We start from the raw sequence: 16663 nt of genomic DNA, 5'->3' as shown, positions 1-16663 counted from the left end.
TATGACACTGCAGCACTACAATTCCACAGCACTATGACACTGAAGTGCTACAATTCCACAGCACTATGACACTGCAGCACTACAATTCCACAGCACTATGACACTGCAGTACTACAATTCTACAGCACTACGACACTGCAGCACTATAATTCCACAGCACTATGACACTGCAGTACTACAATTCTACAGCACTATGACACTGCAGCACTACAATGCCACGGCACTACGACACTGCAGCACTATAATTCCATAGCACTATGACACTGCAGTAATACAATTCTACAGCACTACGACACTGCAGCACTATAATTCCACAGCACTATGACACTGCAGCACTATAATTCCACAGCACTATGACACTGCAGTACTACAATTCTACAGCACTATGACACTGCAGCACTACAATTCCACAGCACTATGACACTGCAGCGCTACAATTCCACAGCACTATGACACTGAAGTGCTACAATTCCACAGCACTATGACACTGCAGCACTATAATTCCACAGCACTATGACACTGCAGTACTACAATTCTACAGCACTATGACACTGCAGCACTACAATGCCACGGCACTATGACACTGCAGAGCTACAATTCCACAGCACTATGACACTGAAGTGCTACAATTCCACAGCATTATGACACTGCAGCACTACAATTCCACAGCACTATGACATTGCAGTGCTACAATTCTACAGCACTATGACACTGCAGCACTACAATTCCACAGCACTATGACACTGCAGTGCTATAATTCCACAGCACTATGACACTGCAGCACTACAATTCCACAGCACTATGACACTGCAGTATTACAATTCCACAGCACTATGACAAGGCAGTACTACAATTCCACAGTACTATAATTCCACAGCACTATGACACTGAAGTGCTACAATTCCACAGCACTATGACAAGGCAGTACTACAATTCTGCAGCACTACAATTCCACAGCACTATGACAGTGCAGTATTACAATTCCACAGCACTATGACACTGCAGTACTACAATTCCGCAGTACTATAATTCCACAGCACTATGACACTGCAGTACTATAATTCAATGGCACATGTCGTATTGCGGTACCACAATTCCATGACACCATAGTATTGCAATGCAAGACATTATAGTTTCCTCTTTAAAGTCCACTTACCACAGTCTTCCTCTTGGTCACACAAGAATCGCTGTGGCACACATCTCTCCCCACAATTGAACTGATCTTGAGAACATGGATGATCCACTGAAGGAAATAAGCACCATAGATTATAACAATATCACATCCTACTGAAATATTCCAACTCTTTAGATATATATGCGCCTGTTTGTTTAGCGTGGACCCACATCACAATCAGTAATCTGAGGTTGGTTCACTGACATTAGAACCTATGTAATGGATAGTGCAAGCGAACTTTCAGACCACTAGCCCAATCCAGATTTGTGTGAAACAAACGGGCTTTATTTAACATTTCAAGTGACCCAAATTTTAAGACATTTTTTTACGAGAGGGTTTAAAGTGCCAATATGAAAATTTGTCGTCCACTCTCTCTAAACTGAGTTAGTGCTTTGTCTGAAATTATATATATTGAAACCCCATCCGTGTATTGTAAATCATGTGCTTTCACAGACTTGTCATTAAATATTCATAATTACCTCAGACAGTCTCCCTATTCAACAATGCGCAACTTGACCGTGTATTAACATTTGATAATACCCACTGAGAAGTGATGATGCCCGCTGTGTAAATTACGCACTGGTGCCTAGATATGATGACCGTTTAATTGATTCTGAGAGGGCAAGAGTCTGCATTCACGCGGCTCGTCACGTGCGTGCCAAGTCCATATAAGAAAATTCTTTTGGACAACTACAAAATAAAATGGACGAGAGTGTTCGGGAAAACAAAAGTAAAATTCTACAACAGAATCGTTGGAAATCCATCAAAAATTGACTTCTTTTGACTATCTGACTAAAAGGGTATTTATGAATGGGAATAAATATTTGCTTGGCACAGGGGACTGATTGCTGATAATGCCCTTGCCTGTGGGTCGGGCAGTAGCTGCGTCCATTCTCCAGAGCCAAGTGCATATTTGTTCCCTTAGTGATGGTGTTTAGTGATATAAGCTGACAGTTAGCTTGACTGAACTGAACTGAAACTGTTGTCAATATTCTGAATGCTAGTCTCTCGAATGTGTTTAAAAAGAACCACACATCTGTTGAAGTTGGAAATGGGTGCCTGTTTCTTAATCAGGAACTGATTCCTGACATCAACATTCAAGAACTCAGGTATTTGGTTCCTACATACACCCCTACTTGATACCTACCACTGACAGCAATGGTAGCTTCAGTCAGTGTAATGTTCTTATGATAGCCAGTCACTGTGCACAGGTAGATACCAGCATCTCGTTCATCAGTGAATCCTGTGATTTCTAACATGTTGCTGCTTACTCCAATTTGACTAGATCTTATGTTTCCTTCTTCATCACCTGCAAAATGAATTTAAACAAAAGAACAGCGAAATTGATGGAGACCTTATGGATTAAGTAAAATTTATAGAGGGTAAAATCTGGGTTAGCTTTATACAAATTTGGAAAATTGCTTCATTGCTGAATAAATGCATCCTCCACTTGCCTATGAGACAAAAATAAACAAAACAATGGCTGGAATAAATGATACCAACTTGGTTGATGAATTTTGTCAAAGGAAAAAAAATGTCCTACGTAAGCCATAATATTGGCTTTCCAATTAATCCTTTTTTTTCTGGAACAAATTTTTAAGTAAAGGGGGGACAATGTTATTAAAAACTGTGAGACACAGGGAAGCTAAAACTGTGGACTGACAGTGACTTTTGTTTCATTACAATAAGGTCCCATTGTGACTGTCATGGAGGAAGAGGAAATGGAGGGGGATTGTGGATCATTGAAGAAGCTGAAAGTAATATCCATATGAGCAGTTCAGTGGGAGAGTGGAAAGACACGGGTTATAGGAAACTAAGATTTCAGATACTTTACACACAAAACTTGGATATTTATGGTAATGACCACACAGATGTCTCATCTGGAGAAGGAAAATAACTGGGAAGGGGAAGCAGGAAGACGGATATCATAGGGAAGTGGCACTTAAGATTGCTTACCAACAGACAACATGGAACCTGCAGGTCATGACCACACAGATGTCTCATTTGGATGAGAAAAAGAAGGGAAGGGGTGGGGGTGGTAGGAAGAGGGGTTTCATAGGGTTCAAGCATTTAAGATTGCTTACCAACAGACAACACGGAACCTGAAGGATATCCACACAGGTGTTTCATTTGGAGGAGAAAAACAACAGGGAAGGGGTTGGGGGTGGTAGGAAGAGGGGTTTCATAGGATTCAAGCATTTAGATTGCTTACCAACAGACAACACGGAACCTGAAGGATATCCACACAGGTGTTTCATTTGGAGGAGAAAAACAACAGGGAAGGGGTGGATGTGGTAGGAAGAGGGGTTTCATAGGGTTCAAGCATTTAGATTGCTTACCAACAGACAACATGGAACCTGAAGGATATCCACACAGGTGTTTCATTTGGAGGAGAAAAACAGCAGGGAAGGGGTGGATGTGGTAGGAAAAGGGGGGTTTCATAGGGTTCAAGCATTTAAGATTGCTTACCAACAGACAACATGGAACCTGAAGGATATCCACACAGGTGTTTCATTTGGAGGAGAAAAATAACAGGGAAAGGGTGGGGGTGGTAGGAAGATGGGTTTTATAGGGTTCAAGCATTAAGATTGCTTACCAACAGACAACATGGAACCTGAAGGATATCCACACAGGTGTTTCATTTGGAGGAGAAAACAACAGGGAAGGGGTGGATGTGGTAGGAAGAGGGGTTTCATAGGGTTCAAGCATTTAGATTGCTTACCAACAGACAACACGGAACCTGAAGGATATCCACACAGGTGTTTCATTTGGAGGAGAAAAACAACAGGGAAAGGGTGGGGGTGGTAGGAAGAGGGGTTTCATAGGGTTCAAGCATTTAAGATTGCTTACCAACAGACAACATGGAACCTGAAGGATATCCACACAGGTGTTTCATTTGGAGGAGAAAAACAACAGGGAAAGGGTGGGGGTGGTAGGAAGAGGGGTTTCATAGGGTTCAAGCATTTAAGATTGCTTACCAACAGACAACACGGAACCTGAAGGATATCCACACAGGTGTTTCATTTGGAGGAGAAAAACAACAGGGAAGGGGTGGGGGTGGTAGGAAGAGGGGTTTCATAGGGTTCAAGCATTTAAGATTGCTTACCAACAGACAACATGGAACCTGAAGGATATCCACACAGGTGTTTCATTTGGAGGAGAAAACAACAGGGAAGGGGTGGATGTGGTAGGAAGAGGGGGGTTTCATAGGGTTCAAGCATTTAGATTGCTTACCAACAGACAACATGGAACCTGAAGGATATCCACACAGGTGTTTCATTTGGAGGAGAAAAACAACAGGGAAAGGGTGGGGGTGGTAGGAAGAGGGGTTTCATAGGGTTCAAGCATTTAGATTGCTTACCAACAGACAACACGGAACCTGACGGTAATGTCCACACAGGTGTCTGTGCTTCACCCACATACATCAGCACATCTTCAGTTGAACATGTCAGAAAGACATCTATTCCGCTAACGGTTTCCACAACTGTGAAATCTTTGAGCTTCAAGTCAATGTCTTCTAAACAGCCAAAATGAAAATATGGATCACTGTTAAATTCATTCCACTCAAAAAATATTTCAAAATGAAAACAATGTGAACCAACAACAGGTTGGGAGGCTCGGGCACTTTTCTCTAGTGTAAGTACAGGAAATTCTGGTACCTGGGTGGCATGCGTAAGCGACGATTCATCCTAATTTCAGGGATAATTTTCACTCCAAGTAGTTCTAAAATTAGAGCTTTTTCTATGCTTGTTTGTGTTAAGTGCATTCAACTTGTCGAATAACTTTGCTGTTAAATCCTAGAACTTCTGATGACTTCAAGAACCTGATATCGTAATTGAGTAGAATTTTCCATTATCCCAAACTCGCTTGATCTAAGCTCTTGTAGGAGCGTAGATCTTGTAGGAGCACATTTCTTTACACATTGAAGCATCAAAGTTTGGGCGGGAAACTAGGATGAGATTAAATTGGTTAAATTTTATGAAAATTACGCAGTTCTATTTCAGTGGTTATCCTGTTAAAAGTTAACATAATCTCTCTTTGGTTGATACTACATGTATGTTGCTTTGAACAAACTTACATGTACCTTTAGTGCATCCCAATATGACATCATTATAATGGCTGCATGAAAAATCATCAATGTACCAGTTTGACTTGGGACAATCAAACAAGGAAGCTTCAGTGCCATTACAATCGACTTCACCAAACATGACGGATGTGAACCGGTCATTATTATAGTCAAACGCAAGCCTGGAGATGATGAGAAATTGAAAACAAAATATTATACGGATTTATCATAAAATATGCCATGCCATCATACAATGTTACAAATACTTTCATCTGGGTTGCTTTTTAGAGTTCAACTCAGGTTTAAGTAGTCAAACTAAACTTCAGCTTTCCTTCGTAATGACCTACGTGAAGGAGGAGAGATATTTGACTCCATTGTATCCCAGCTGACGGCAGGCTACCTCAGCATCCTTGATATCCCAGCCTTTGTTACAAACGGTCCCCCATTCGTTGTTGTAATAAACTTCAAGTACGCCCTCGCCTGGTGATGTTCCGTTACTCAGACGGATATCAGTCTCTCCTTTAAATGAAAAATGATTCACGAAAATTGTATGACTCGTTAAATTATGACTAACTAACATTGACAAAAATATTAATTCAAATGTCCACATCTTTACTGGAAATTCTGTCCTGGACCTAACACAGCTGAGTCTTTCTGATGGTAATTTCTGCTGCACACTGCACACAGACACCACTGTTATTATCATTTCAGCAGTCGTTAATCCAGACAAAGCAGCCATAATTACTTCACCAAATCTGTCAATTTACCTCCAAGTGTTGAATGATTTTGTGTTAGATTCACTGCTAATGTAAATTCCAACTGCCAGAAACCTGGTTTGGCACACCCTCTTTTTTTAAAAACTGATCAGTAAATCTATGCAGAGTTTTGATGAGTTAAGCAGTGCAAAGTACAAACTGCAGAACCATGGTTGATTTTTCTTGGTAATAATTCAAGTGTTCTTCTGAAAGTGTGGGATATGATTTCAAGGATTCCATAGTGGACACCTAATAGTAGGACAACAGTTTCTGGTAGCACTATGTAAATTTCTTTTGTGCCTAATGTTCTAAAAAGGAATGATGGATTGTTTGAGACATTAATATGCTTAATCCATAGTCAGGAGAATGCATAAAATGTAGGAGTGATTTAGAAAGGGTTCTTAAAAAGAATAGCTCAGGACAAATATCGACTTACTTGATCCTGTGTCGCACACGACCCCAACATCAGAATTGTGACTACAGCCTGCTCTGATGTCCCAGGAGTCAATTGCACATTCAGCTAGAGTTGCCTCTTGACCTGTGCACTTTGACCCTGAGACATACAAAACGCCATTCCCAGTTCCAAACATCTGGCCGAGTGAAGCAATGAAAAGTGCAGGACCATAACCAAGTTGCTTGCAGACTACATCTGCATTGTCCTCATCCCATATCAAAGGGGCACAGAGATATCCCCATTGTCCATCCTTGTAGTACTGGACAAGTCCTGAATGCGGCACTGAGTAACCACTGATTAGACGAACAGCGCCCTCCACGACTGTAAAAAATTACAAATATTAAGTCATCAGAGGCCAAAACTGTCTTGCAATTGTACTTCATTTCTTGCTGAAAAAAGTTTTAAATGCGTAACTACATTTATGAGTTCCACCTCTTGTGAGCACCAGAGGCATTTTACCTGAGTAGGGACAAGCTAAAAATAAGATGCAGTTTGCAAGACATAATAAATTTCCACTTTTCACAAAGCTTTCAGCAGTGCCCACTTTTGTACTGAATAACTCCTTTTCAACTGCCATCTCAAACACATCTTGGTTTGAACCTGTACAAAACTGCAGCCCAATCAAACTGACAGTTCTCCTGATATAGGACTACAAGTGAAACATGGTTTTAGTGACATCACATAGGCACTGCTGACACCACTTATATGGAATGACCAAGATGAAATGTTTCAGGACACATCTTCAAATCTGTGATGATCCAATCCAGGAAATGGTGATGCAATTCGTGCTATATCTCTCCATGCAATGACCAACTTACAAATGGGAGGGTGAAATTTCTCATGAAACACGTAATGTCCCCGGTCCACTTTCGCATTTGGCACTAATCATAAATAAACAGCCACTCAAAATGGCTCTGTCCACGCAAAACAACATCCATTTAAGACAATTAATGTCTTCACTCTGATTAATAAACAGATAACCTCATTCTTTCTTGGGGGGGATGGCCCCCATAAGGTTAAACCATGGGGCTTTCAACCCACCCATACAATTCATTTTTCATTTCTTTGACATGATATTTCAGATGTGAAGAGCACCAGCAGAGCAGAAGAATTTATAAAGAGGAGGGAGCCAGTTGAGAGACCATCAGGTATCAGCCAATAATAAGCTGATCCATTAAGGCCTAACCCATTGTAGGACCTGCAAAACTTGGGGGGGGGGATAAACTCCAGTCAAAAAGTCCCCTCTTCCTCTGCCAATGGTAGAGGTGGTCTTACATGATAAATGACTGTTCCAAGTTGACAAAAGTTCCACAAGTGGCAACTTAAAAAAACACAGTGTAAAATAAAACAGGAAAAAAATCTTGATGAAACCAGAAGTTATCCTCAATCAATAGACTGATTGGGCCTGCTATGTCAAGTGACCTATATTGGGTACTGAATACAAACAAACACAGTGTCCACCAAAAGCAAGTGGTTCATGAGTACCATTCACCAAAAATGAAGCCGACGCTAGGTACTGTACTCAGACTACTGATGGGTACCATACTGTAACTTGGCCTGAACTGAAGTGCACCCCCTAATCGGCGAAAGAAAGACAGGTGGTTACAAGCGGGTTCTTGCACGCGTTATGCATGAACGCGAAAACCGTACAAGCTGAAATAAATTAGTTACACGTACTCAATGTGCTCCATGTCAAATGTGCATATACCTACGTACCTCATGGCACGTCTATACGGTGAATACCCAAAAAAGCACGCCCTCTTTTGCTCTGCTCAGAGCAGATAAGTCACATGCTTTAGCGGGTGCAATCGATCGATCGGTACCAAGTAATCCATGCACTGGCCGAGGAATAAGCCCTGTTTATTACCTGGAACTGAAGACGTCATTGCATCAATGTAAAGAGAAGGTCCTTCACCTATATGATTGAATGCTCGCAGTTTCAGCACGTAGAGAGTTTCAGGCATCAGTCCAGTAATGATGTATTTAAACTGTGAGGCAGACAAACGGACTGTCATTTCATCTGGTACACCAGCACCATATCCTAAGATGTATCCTCTAATCCTAACAGTCTGATCACTGGGAGCTGTCCATGACACAGTCACTGAATTATGGGATGGAGCAACTTGAAGATTTGACGGCTCTGGAGGAATTTGGTCTTCAGAAAGCTCTGCTTTAAAGATGCACAAAGTAAACAGGTATATGAAAACAGTGAATTGTCTAGGGATAAACTGCTTACAAATCTTAACTCATTTATTACTGTAAAGAGTGTTAACTGTATGCAAACAGTTGATAAGACCGAGAATGAACTTGTACGAGAACCACTGCTGGCATGAGGTTCTTAATATACCCAAAAAAGCACGCCCTCTTATGTTCCGCTCAGAGCAGATAAGTCACATGCTTTAGCGGGTGCAATCGATCGATTGGTACCAAGTAATCCATGCACTGGCCGAGGAATAAGCCCTGTTTATTACCTGGTACTGAAGACGTCATTGCATCAATGTAAAGAGAAGGTCCTTCACCTATACGATTGAATGCTCGCAATTTCAGTACGTAGAGAGTTTCAGGCATCAGTCCAGTTATGATGTACTTAAACTGTGAGGCAGACAAACGTACTGTCATTCCATCTGGTAAACTAGCACCATATCCCAAGATGTATCCTCTAATCATAATGCTCTGATCACTGGGAGCTGTCCATGACACAGTCACTGAATTATGGGATGGAGCAACTTGAAGATTTGACGGCCTTGGAGGAATTTGGTCTTCTGAAAGCTCTGCTTTAAAGATGCACAAAGTAAACAGGTATATGAAAACAGTGAATTGTCTAGGGATAAACTGCTTGCAAATCTTAACTCATTTATTACTGTAAAGAGTGTTAACTGTATGCAAACAGTTGATAAGACCGAGAATGAACTTGTACGAGAACCACTGCTGGCATGAGGTTCTTAATATTGACAGAGAACACACATTATTCAGCTCCTCTGTGAATATCAAAAGTCAAAGTGTAAGCCCCTCATCAGGCTTGATATAACAAGAACCAGGTTTCTACTCTACTGAAACTCAAAAAATTGGTACCTTTGTACCACGAATGTGACGGAAGAGGACAAATGCCAGGAAATCAAAGCATTCCACAAGGAAAACAAAGAACCTTGTACTTATGAGTAACTTATTAATCCTGTGCAGCCAAATGCTTATTAACATTTTCATGTATAAGTCAAATTTGTGTCAGCATTCCCTGTTGCTTGATTAAATCTATAGAAACATTCTCAAAAAAAGTTTTCAAATTCTTTCATTTTCCTATTCTTCTGTTATAAAAAAGTTGGTTATCATTGTCTGGTTTATTAATTTGGAAGTGGTTCATAACATCAACACTCAAAAACTCAGGTATTTGGTTCCTACATACACTTGATACCTACCACTGACAGCAATGGTAGCTTCAGTCAGTGTAACGTTCTTATGATAGCCAGTCACTGTGCACAGGTAGATACCAGCATCTTGTTCATCAGTGAATCCTGTGATTTCTAACAAGTTGTTGCTTCGTGATCCAATAAAACTTGTTCTTATATTACCTTCTTCTTCACCTTGAAATGAAAAATAAACAGCATAATTGATGAAAGGCATCTTTTATGAATAAATACAATCTTGAAGAGGGTAACATCTCCTAAAAGGGTGTGTTTCATACAAACTTTGAGAAATCCTTACTTGCCAAATAAATGCCTACTCTACCTGTCTGCAAGTAAGTTTCAACTGGAAGAGAAAAAAAGTGTTGTCATTATGAAAATAATAGCAACTCATGATGAACAAAACAGGTGCCTGGAATGAATGACATCAACTGAACTGATAAAGGAAGAGGGGCTTCTTAGGGTTCAAGCATTTAAGAGTGCCATGGAGTGCCGTGGCCTTGTGGTCAAGAACATTGGATTCATAGTTGGCGGGTTCAAATCCAGCCCGGGTTCATGGTGTGTGTGCCTTTGGGCAAGGCACACTGTTACTCATTGCGTCTCTCCACCCAGGAGTAATTGGGTAACCCAGGAGTAATTGGGTACCTATGAGGGAAGAGATGGTTATTGTGGTTAATTTAGCTGCTTTGTGCCGAAAAGACAGCATTGAGCTGTATACTCCCCAAGGAGCTGAGATGGTCTTAGAACGTTTCATGGGCCCAGTGAACAGAGGTAATAATAATGGATTGCATCTTGATCGGTTTACAGATAAGTGCGCTATATAAATCTGTAGATATTATTATTAAGATTGCTTACCAGCAGATAAAATGGAACCTGAAGGTAATGTCCACACAGGTGTCTCTACTTCATATGCATACCTCGGCACATTTTCAGCTGAACATATCATCGATACATCTATTCCACTAACAGTTTCCACAACTGTGAAATTTCTCAGCTTCAAATCATTGATTTCTAAAAGAAAAACAGAAACAAAGATCACTATTAAAATCAGTCCACTCACAAGATGATTCAAAAAGTACCAATCGCCGGCTATGGAGGCGGTGGCAATTTTATTAAGTTTAAGCACAATTTATCCTCATTTGAGAGGTAAATTTCACTCAACATAATACTAGCAGCAGCATAACTTCCATGCTTGTTTGTGTTAAGGACATCTTCATTGTGAAATATAGTAAACCTCAGGTAAGTCAGATTGGTTTAAATTGGATTTTCAATTACTTTGGATAAATTGAAGTATATTTACACTGTGACTGCTGTTAAACATGGCAATGCTTGAAGTATGAACTCGTGTGGCATGATCAGTGAAACAACCCTGCTTTGATTTTCTTTTGTACAATGCATGTATGTGCAATGTACAAATAAATAATGTTTGATGTAAGGAACATTACGTTGTTACTTCATTTCATGCTTTGTGGCCTATGGCCCTTCTATGGCTGGTCATCTACGACGGTGTAAAGCATACCGTTTTCTTCTTTTTGCCCAAGTCGAATAAAATTGGTAGGTCCCATTGGATCTGACTGATCCGAGGTTTACTGTTTATGTATTTCAACTCATCAGATAACCTTGCTGTTAACTCCAGGAATCTCTGTTGACTTCTAGAATCTGCACTGTAACTGAGTTGAATAAATCAGCAATCCTAAGTATGCCCAGTTGAACATCTCATCAAGATTTCCTTGGCATACAAGTGTGAAGAACTAAGGTTGCACATTTCTTTACATAGTGAAGCATCAAACTTTGGGCAGAAACTTGAATAGGATTAAACTTGGTTAAGTTGCATGACAATTATTTAGCTCCATTTCAGAGGTTATCCTGTTGAAAGTTGACAAAATCTCTCTTTGGTTGATACTATCTTGCTTTGAACAAACTTACCTTCAGTGCATCCCAAGATGACATCATTATCATGGGCACAAGACAAATGAGTGATGTACCAGTTTGACTTGGGACAATCAAACAGGGAAGCTTCAGTGCCATCGCAGTCAACATCACCGAACATGACAGATGTGAACCGTTCATAGAAATAACGAAATCCAAGCCTACGTAAAGATCATGAGAAATTAAGAACAAAACATTATACCAATAGTAATCTTGAAAATACATCTTGAAAATAGTTCGCGGTACCCGCTGCTTCATTTGACTCGGACCGGCCAGCCGACCCCGGCAAGCTCGGTGGTCGAGTGGTTAAGACATCTGCACTCGTAAGCAGGTCGTCGTGGGTTCGAGTCCCACCCGAGTGGGCTTGTGAGGTTTTTTCGCAGGCTCTCGGACAGGCACTGAGCATGCAGTGCTTATTAATATGCGTTGGGTAAGGGCAAAAAACCGTTATATATGTAGTCAATAGTAATCTATCACAAAATAAAGCATGCATCACACCGCGGTAGCTGTGTTGCATGCTAACTTTAGGATTAAACTTAATTTCAAGTCGTCAATTTAAATCTAAGTTGCCTTAATCATAAATTAATAATTACATACATGCTGGATGGGAGATATTTGATTCCATTATATCCCAGCTGACGGCAGGCTACCTCAGCATCCTTGACATCCCAGCCTTTGTTACAAACGGTCCCCCATTCGTTATTGTAGTAAACTTCAAGCACGCCCTCATCTGGTGAAGTTCCGTTACTCAGACGGATATCAGTCTCTCCTGTGCATCAGAAATGATCAATTAATATCCTGCAACATATAAAATGTTACTTTGACACTGACAAAATGATGCATTCCAAATGTTCACAAATTCAATGGCAATTTATTCCTGGACCCAACTCACTTGTAATTTTATTTGAAACTATTAATTTGCTGCTAAAGCGCAAAATGCCAGTATCCTTCAAGTTCTCAATCAAGATAAATGCCATAATAAACAAATCCTAAATACCTCTAAACACTAACTGTCTTGTGTTGGATTCATTAGTGATGCTAATTCCAATTGCCCAGCATAGTGTCAAAATCATTGACAAACCTGGTTTTCAGGTCATTTATTACACTGCTTTCTGAATCTTTCATCAGTAAATCTATGCAGATATTAGACAACTTAAGCAGTGCAAAGTACACACTACAGGAACATACAATGTAGTTGATTTGGCATAATTTTCCAGAATACGAAAATTGTAGTGTATGATTTGTTGCCACACATGTATTAACATGTTACTTTCTTCTAAGTTTTGAAAAGAACTGATGGATCTAAGATTGCATTTTCAGAAGTGTACCTAAAATTTAGGACTAATTTGGAAGGGGTTCTTAACAAATGCTCTTATTTCCAGCTCTCAGTACATCTCATTTTAGCTTGTCTGTTTTAGGGTTTGTTTTCATTATTTAGCTTTCATCTTTTCCCAGAATGATTTGTTGTTAGTTTTGTTTGTTTAGTTTCTTAACTTAATAAGACATTTTTGAATGAGACTTTGTCTTCTGAATATGTCTCTGCATTGGCCTTTTTCTTCTCATTCCAGTTTTCTTTATAATAACTCTTGTATTTTGTCACATCATTCATTTATTGACCTGCATAATTATACATGATGCATGGGCAAAACTCGTGATAAAAATTAAAAATTTACATTTTGAAATTGTATGATTACAAAAATATGCTTGTAAATAAATGTTAAACACAAAAAAGCAAAGCCTAAACAAGCATCAACTAACTTGATCCTGTGTCGCAAACAACCCCAACACTTTTTTGGAAACCGCATCCGGAGGCCGAGCTGTCATTTGGACATTCAGCCAGAGTTGCCTCTTGACCTGTGCAGTCTGAAGGTACATAGTGCAAAACACCATTCCCAGTTCCAAACATCTGACCATGGGAAACGATGGCAAGTGACGGACCATAGCCCAGTTGTTTGCAAAGAACATTTCCATTTTCCTCATTCATATCCCAGCTCCAATGGGGACACAGATATCCCCACTGTCCATCCTTGTGGTACTGGACAAGTCCTGAATGCGGTACTGAATAACCACTGATTAGACGAACAGCACCCTCCACAACTGTCAGAAAAGGTCACAAACATTCAATCATCAAAGGTCAAAACTATAACTCATTTTCTTCTGCAAAACGTTCTGAATATATAATCACATTTACAAGTATAAGTTCTACCTTTTCAGGCATTTTAAAAATGAGATGCAGTTCGTAAGATGTCTTAACTTTTCCACTTGTCAACAATGTCCACTTTGGAGCAGAATAACCCTTTTAATTTCCATCACTAACACACCTTGGTTTGGACCTGTACAAAACTGTAGCCCAATCAGACTGACAGTTCTCCTGATACAGGATTACAAGTGAAACATGGTTTTAGTGACATCACATAGGCACTGCTGACAACACTTATATGGAATGACCAGGATGAAAAGGTTCAGGACACATCTTCACATCTGTGATGATCCACTCCAGGAAAAAGGTAATAATTAGAAGCTGTGTTGTACCTTTCCATACAAAATGGGCATCTTAAAACTGGGAGAGTAAACTTTCAACTTCATATATTTCAATTTTTAATACACAAGTGATTTGAAAAATGAAGAAATCCAAGGCAATGTCATGAATATCATCGATCATATGCCTGAACAAAATATTTTGGGCAACCATGAAAGGGGCCTAAGCTATCGAGTTCAGTGGACATATCCTTGAAAATATTGTCAGTCTTTCTGTCATCAAGCGTAAATACAAAAATAAATTTTTGAATAATCATCTCATAAATAACCAAGGTTTTTTCCCCACGAGGCTATATACCAACAATTATACATGTGAATGTATCGTATTTCCTATCCACTTTTCGTTACATGGTTAATTGTGTTTCGTTACTTGTGACATGTATTTCATGATCATGTATAAACACAACTAGGGGTCTCTACTCGACAAGTTGTGCTTTTTAGAGGCCTCCATCCACCAGGTTTTGAGTCAACTGGGACCCAAACCAATTCGGACCAATAGCCAACTTGGACCCACCCTAAATCAACTTGGACCCAACCCGAGGAATGTTAGTTTCTGTGTGATTAATTATTGTAAATTTAGGCCACTCTAAAGACATTTTTAGAATGTTCTAAATGACATTTTTTGTCTCTATTTCATTCAACCTTTCATTATTTTATTCAAACTTCACAAAATCTGAAGTTTTAGACTTCATTTGAAGGGTCAACAGATTTCGCGCATTGTGATTAGCCAATGCGTTGCAAAATCTTGGAGGCGCATCATTGTGAATCGCCCGTATGTAATCAATTTATGCCATTTCATCTAATTTCCTACAAAATGAAATGGAACAATATTTGAGGCCCAAACGAAAACAATTTTCTTACAAAATTAAACTTGTTTACAGTTCAGTGATGTACCCCTGCAGGTGTTTCTTCTGTTGCATGTCAATGGATTAGGACTAATTAGGCTTTTTTTCACTTCAATCTCAGCAGTGGTGATCGGTACCCACTGTAACCCTGCCGCAGTCAAGGGATGCCAAATGAACTTGCCACGTTTTCTGAGTCAGTGCCGCATGTCAGATTGAATCCCTGTGACTTGGTACATGCACTACCATGAATGAGTTTGAATGATTGACAGATCCTATGGCTTCTTTAGAAAATCAGACATTAACTGCACCAACAAATGTCAGAATTAATATACTGTTTTCTGATACCCCAATAGGCAATAAAGTTTTATTTCCATTGGAATGTGAAAATGTTTTACTAAATTCAGACATTAGATTGACATTTAAACCATTCGCTAAGGTATAAAACTCTTTAAGTGACGAAATTATACGTAGGAAATGAAAATTCATGAATTTAGGAGATGAATTTGAAGTTAAAACACATATGAATTGAATTTGAAAATGTAAGTAGGAAATAATAGGCTTAAATCCTTTTAAGCTTTCGCTAACAATTTGAATGTCGTAAGATTTAGTTCCAAATTCTACAACAGTGGCATGCTCAATACCGACGATTCACAATGGTGAGCCTCCAAGAGTTTGCAACGTTTTGGCCAATCACAAGCGAAATTTGTTGACAACCCGTTCCCAAACGCACATTGGGTCGACACATTTTGCGCAATGCGTTGCAAACGTTTGGAGGCATACTTTTGTCAAATGCCCGTATTTGATACAAAATCAGCGGACTGTTCACCACGTGCACGTTTCACTTGAATTAAGGTGTATAAATGTCTTTAAAGTTATTAAATTGTGATAAATTATGATCACGTACACCGCAACTTTTCAGTGGTGGGCCCCAATATGTAAACCCCAGATTTTTAGCAACGGGAATGATTAAAGTTTAATGAAAGTTTTAAATGATTATCTAGTGTACTGCGTAACCCTAACACTCCTCAGTCCTCCAACAGGTGAAGGATTGAGGAGTGTTAGGGTTAAAGGAATGCGTAAGTGGGCGGGAATCGTCTAAGTTGCAAACTGGAACATCTATGGACACAAGAATATTTTGATATCCATGCAGAAAGCTTCGCTGCTGGGGCTCCCAGGCTTTGCGTGTTTCATTTATTATCCAGAGCATTCTCACAAAGTTGCTAACAGTCTAAGGCTCGGGGGTCCGAGTTGGCATAGGTCTGAGTTGGTTATAGGTCTGAGTTGACCTGATCCCATCTACTACAGCACTGTATTGTTACTATGAAATGTTACATATGGAAAGTGAATTGAAAGTGAGGTGAAGATATTTGATCCCTTAGTTTAGGATTTAAAGGATTTATAGGAATATATTGGTTGCCAGAAAGATTTGAAATGAATCTCCCATGCCTAAGTTTGTTCAGTCTCAACTTTGTCACAGCCTGTTATGATAAAAGTCATATCTCTA

At 39.7% G+C, this 16663-nt stretch overlaps 1 protein-coding gene across 7 annotated transcripts in view; it reads right to left on the bottom strand.

Annotated features, from left to right (window-relative positions):
* LOC110984704 (scavenger receptor cysteine-rich domain-containing protein DMBT1-like) overlaps positions 1 to 16663 on the bottom strand; it is a 47047-nt gene that overhangs the window by 14391 nt on the left and 15993 nt on the right. For 3 of the 7 annotated variants that reach the window (XM_087136688.1, XM_087136683.1, XM_087136689.1), the window contains exons 10-22: positions 13535 to 13873; positions 12374 to 12545; positions 11774 to 11937; positions 10703 to 10858; positions 9863 to 10027; positions 8921 to 9223; positions 8317 to 8619; positions 6432 to 6770; positions 5588 to 5759; positions 5259 to 5422; positions 4536 to 4691; positions 2322 to 2483; positions 1157 to 1243 (exon numbers count right to left, since the gene is read on the bottom strand). In XM_087136688.1, the coding sequence (XP_086992814.1) occupies positions 1157 to 1243; positions 2322 to 2483; positions 4536 to 4691; positions 5259 to 5422; positions 5588 to 5759; positions 6432 to 6770; positions 8317 to 8619; positions 8921 to 9223; positions 9863 to 10027; positions 10703 to 10858; positions 11774 to 11937; positions 12374 to 12545; positions 13535 to 13873 (2682 nt within the window). Of the gene's footprint in view, positions 1 to 1156; positions 1244 to 2321; positions 2484 to 4024; positions 4043 to 4408; positions 4427 to 4535; positions 4692 to 5258; positions 5423 to 5587; positions 5760 to 6431; positions 6771 to 8316; positions 8620 to 8920; positions 9224 to 9862; positions 10028 to 10702; positions 10859 to 11773; positions 11938 to 12373; positions 12546 to 13534; positions 13874 to 16663 lie in introns of all 7 variants that reach the window. The other 4 variants (XM_087136685.1, XM_087136684.1, XM_087136687.1 and 1 more) reach the window with 4 other exon arrangements.

Source organism: Acanthaster planci, linkage group LG05 (assembly GCF_054643075.1).
Source record: "Acanthaster planci isolate LZ-2023a linkage group LG05, COTS_SCS, whole genome shotgun sequence".
In the NCBI taxonomy this organism is placed as follows: Eukaryota; Metazoa; Echinodermata; class Asteroidea; order Valvatida; family Acanthasteridae; genus Acanthaster; species Acanthaster planci.
The sequence above is the reverse complement of the archived record's forward strand: the minus strand, read 5'-3'. Positions and strand labels throughout refer to the sequence as shown.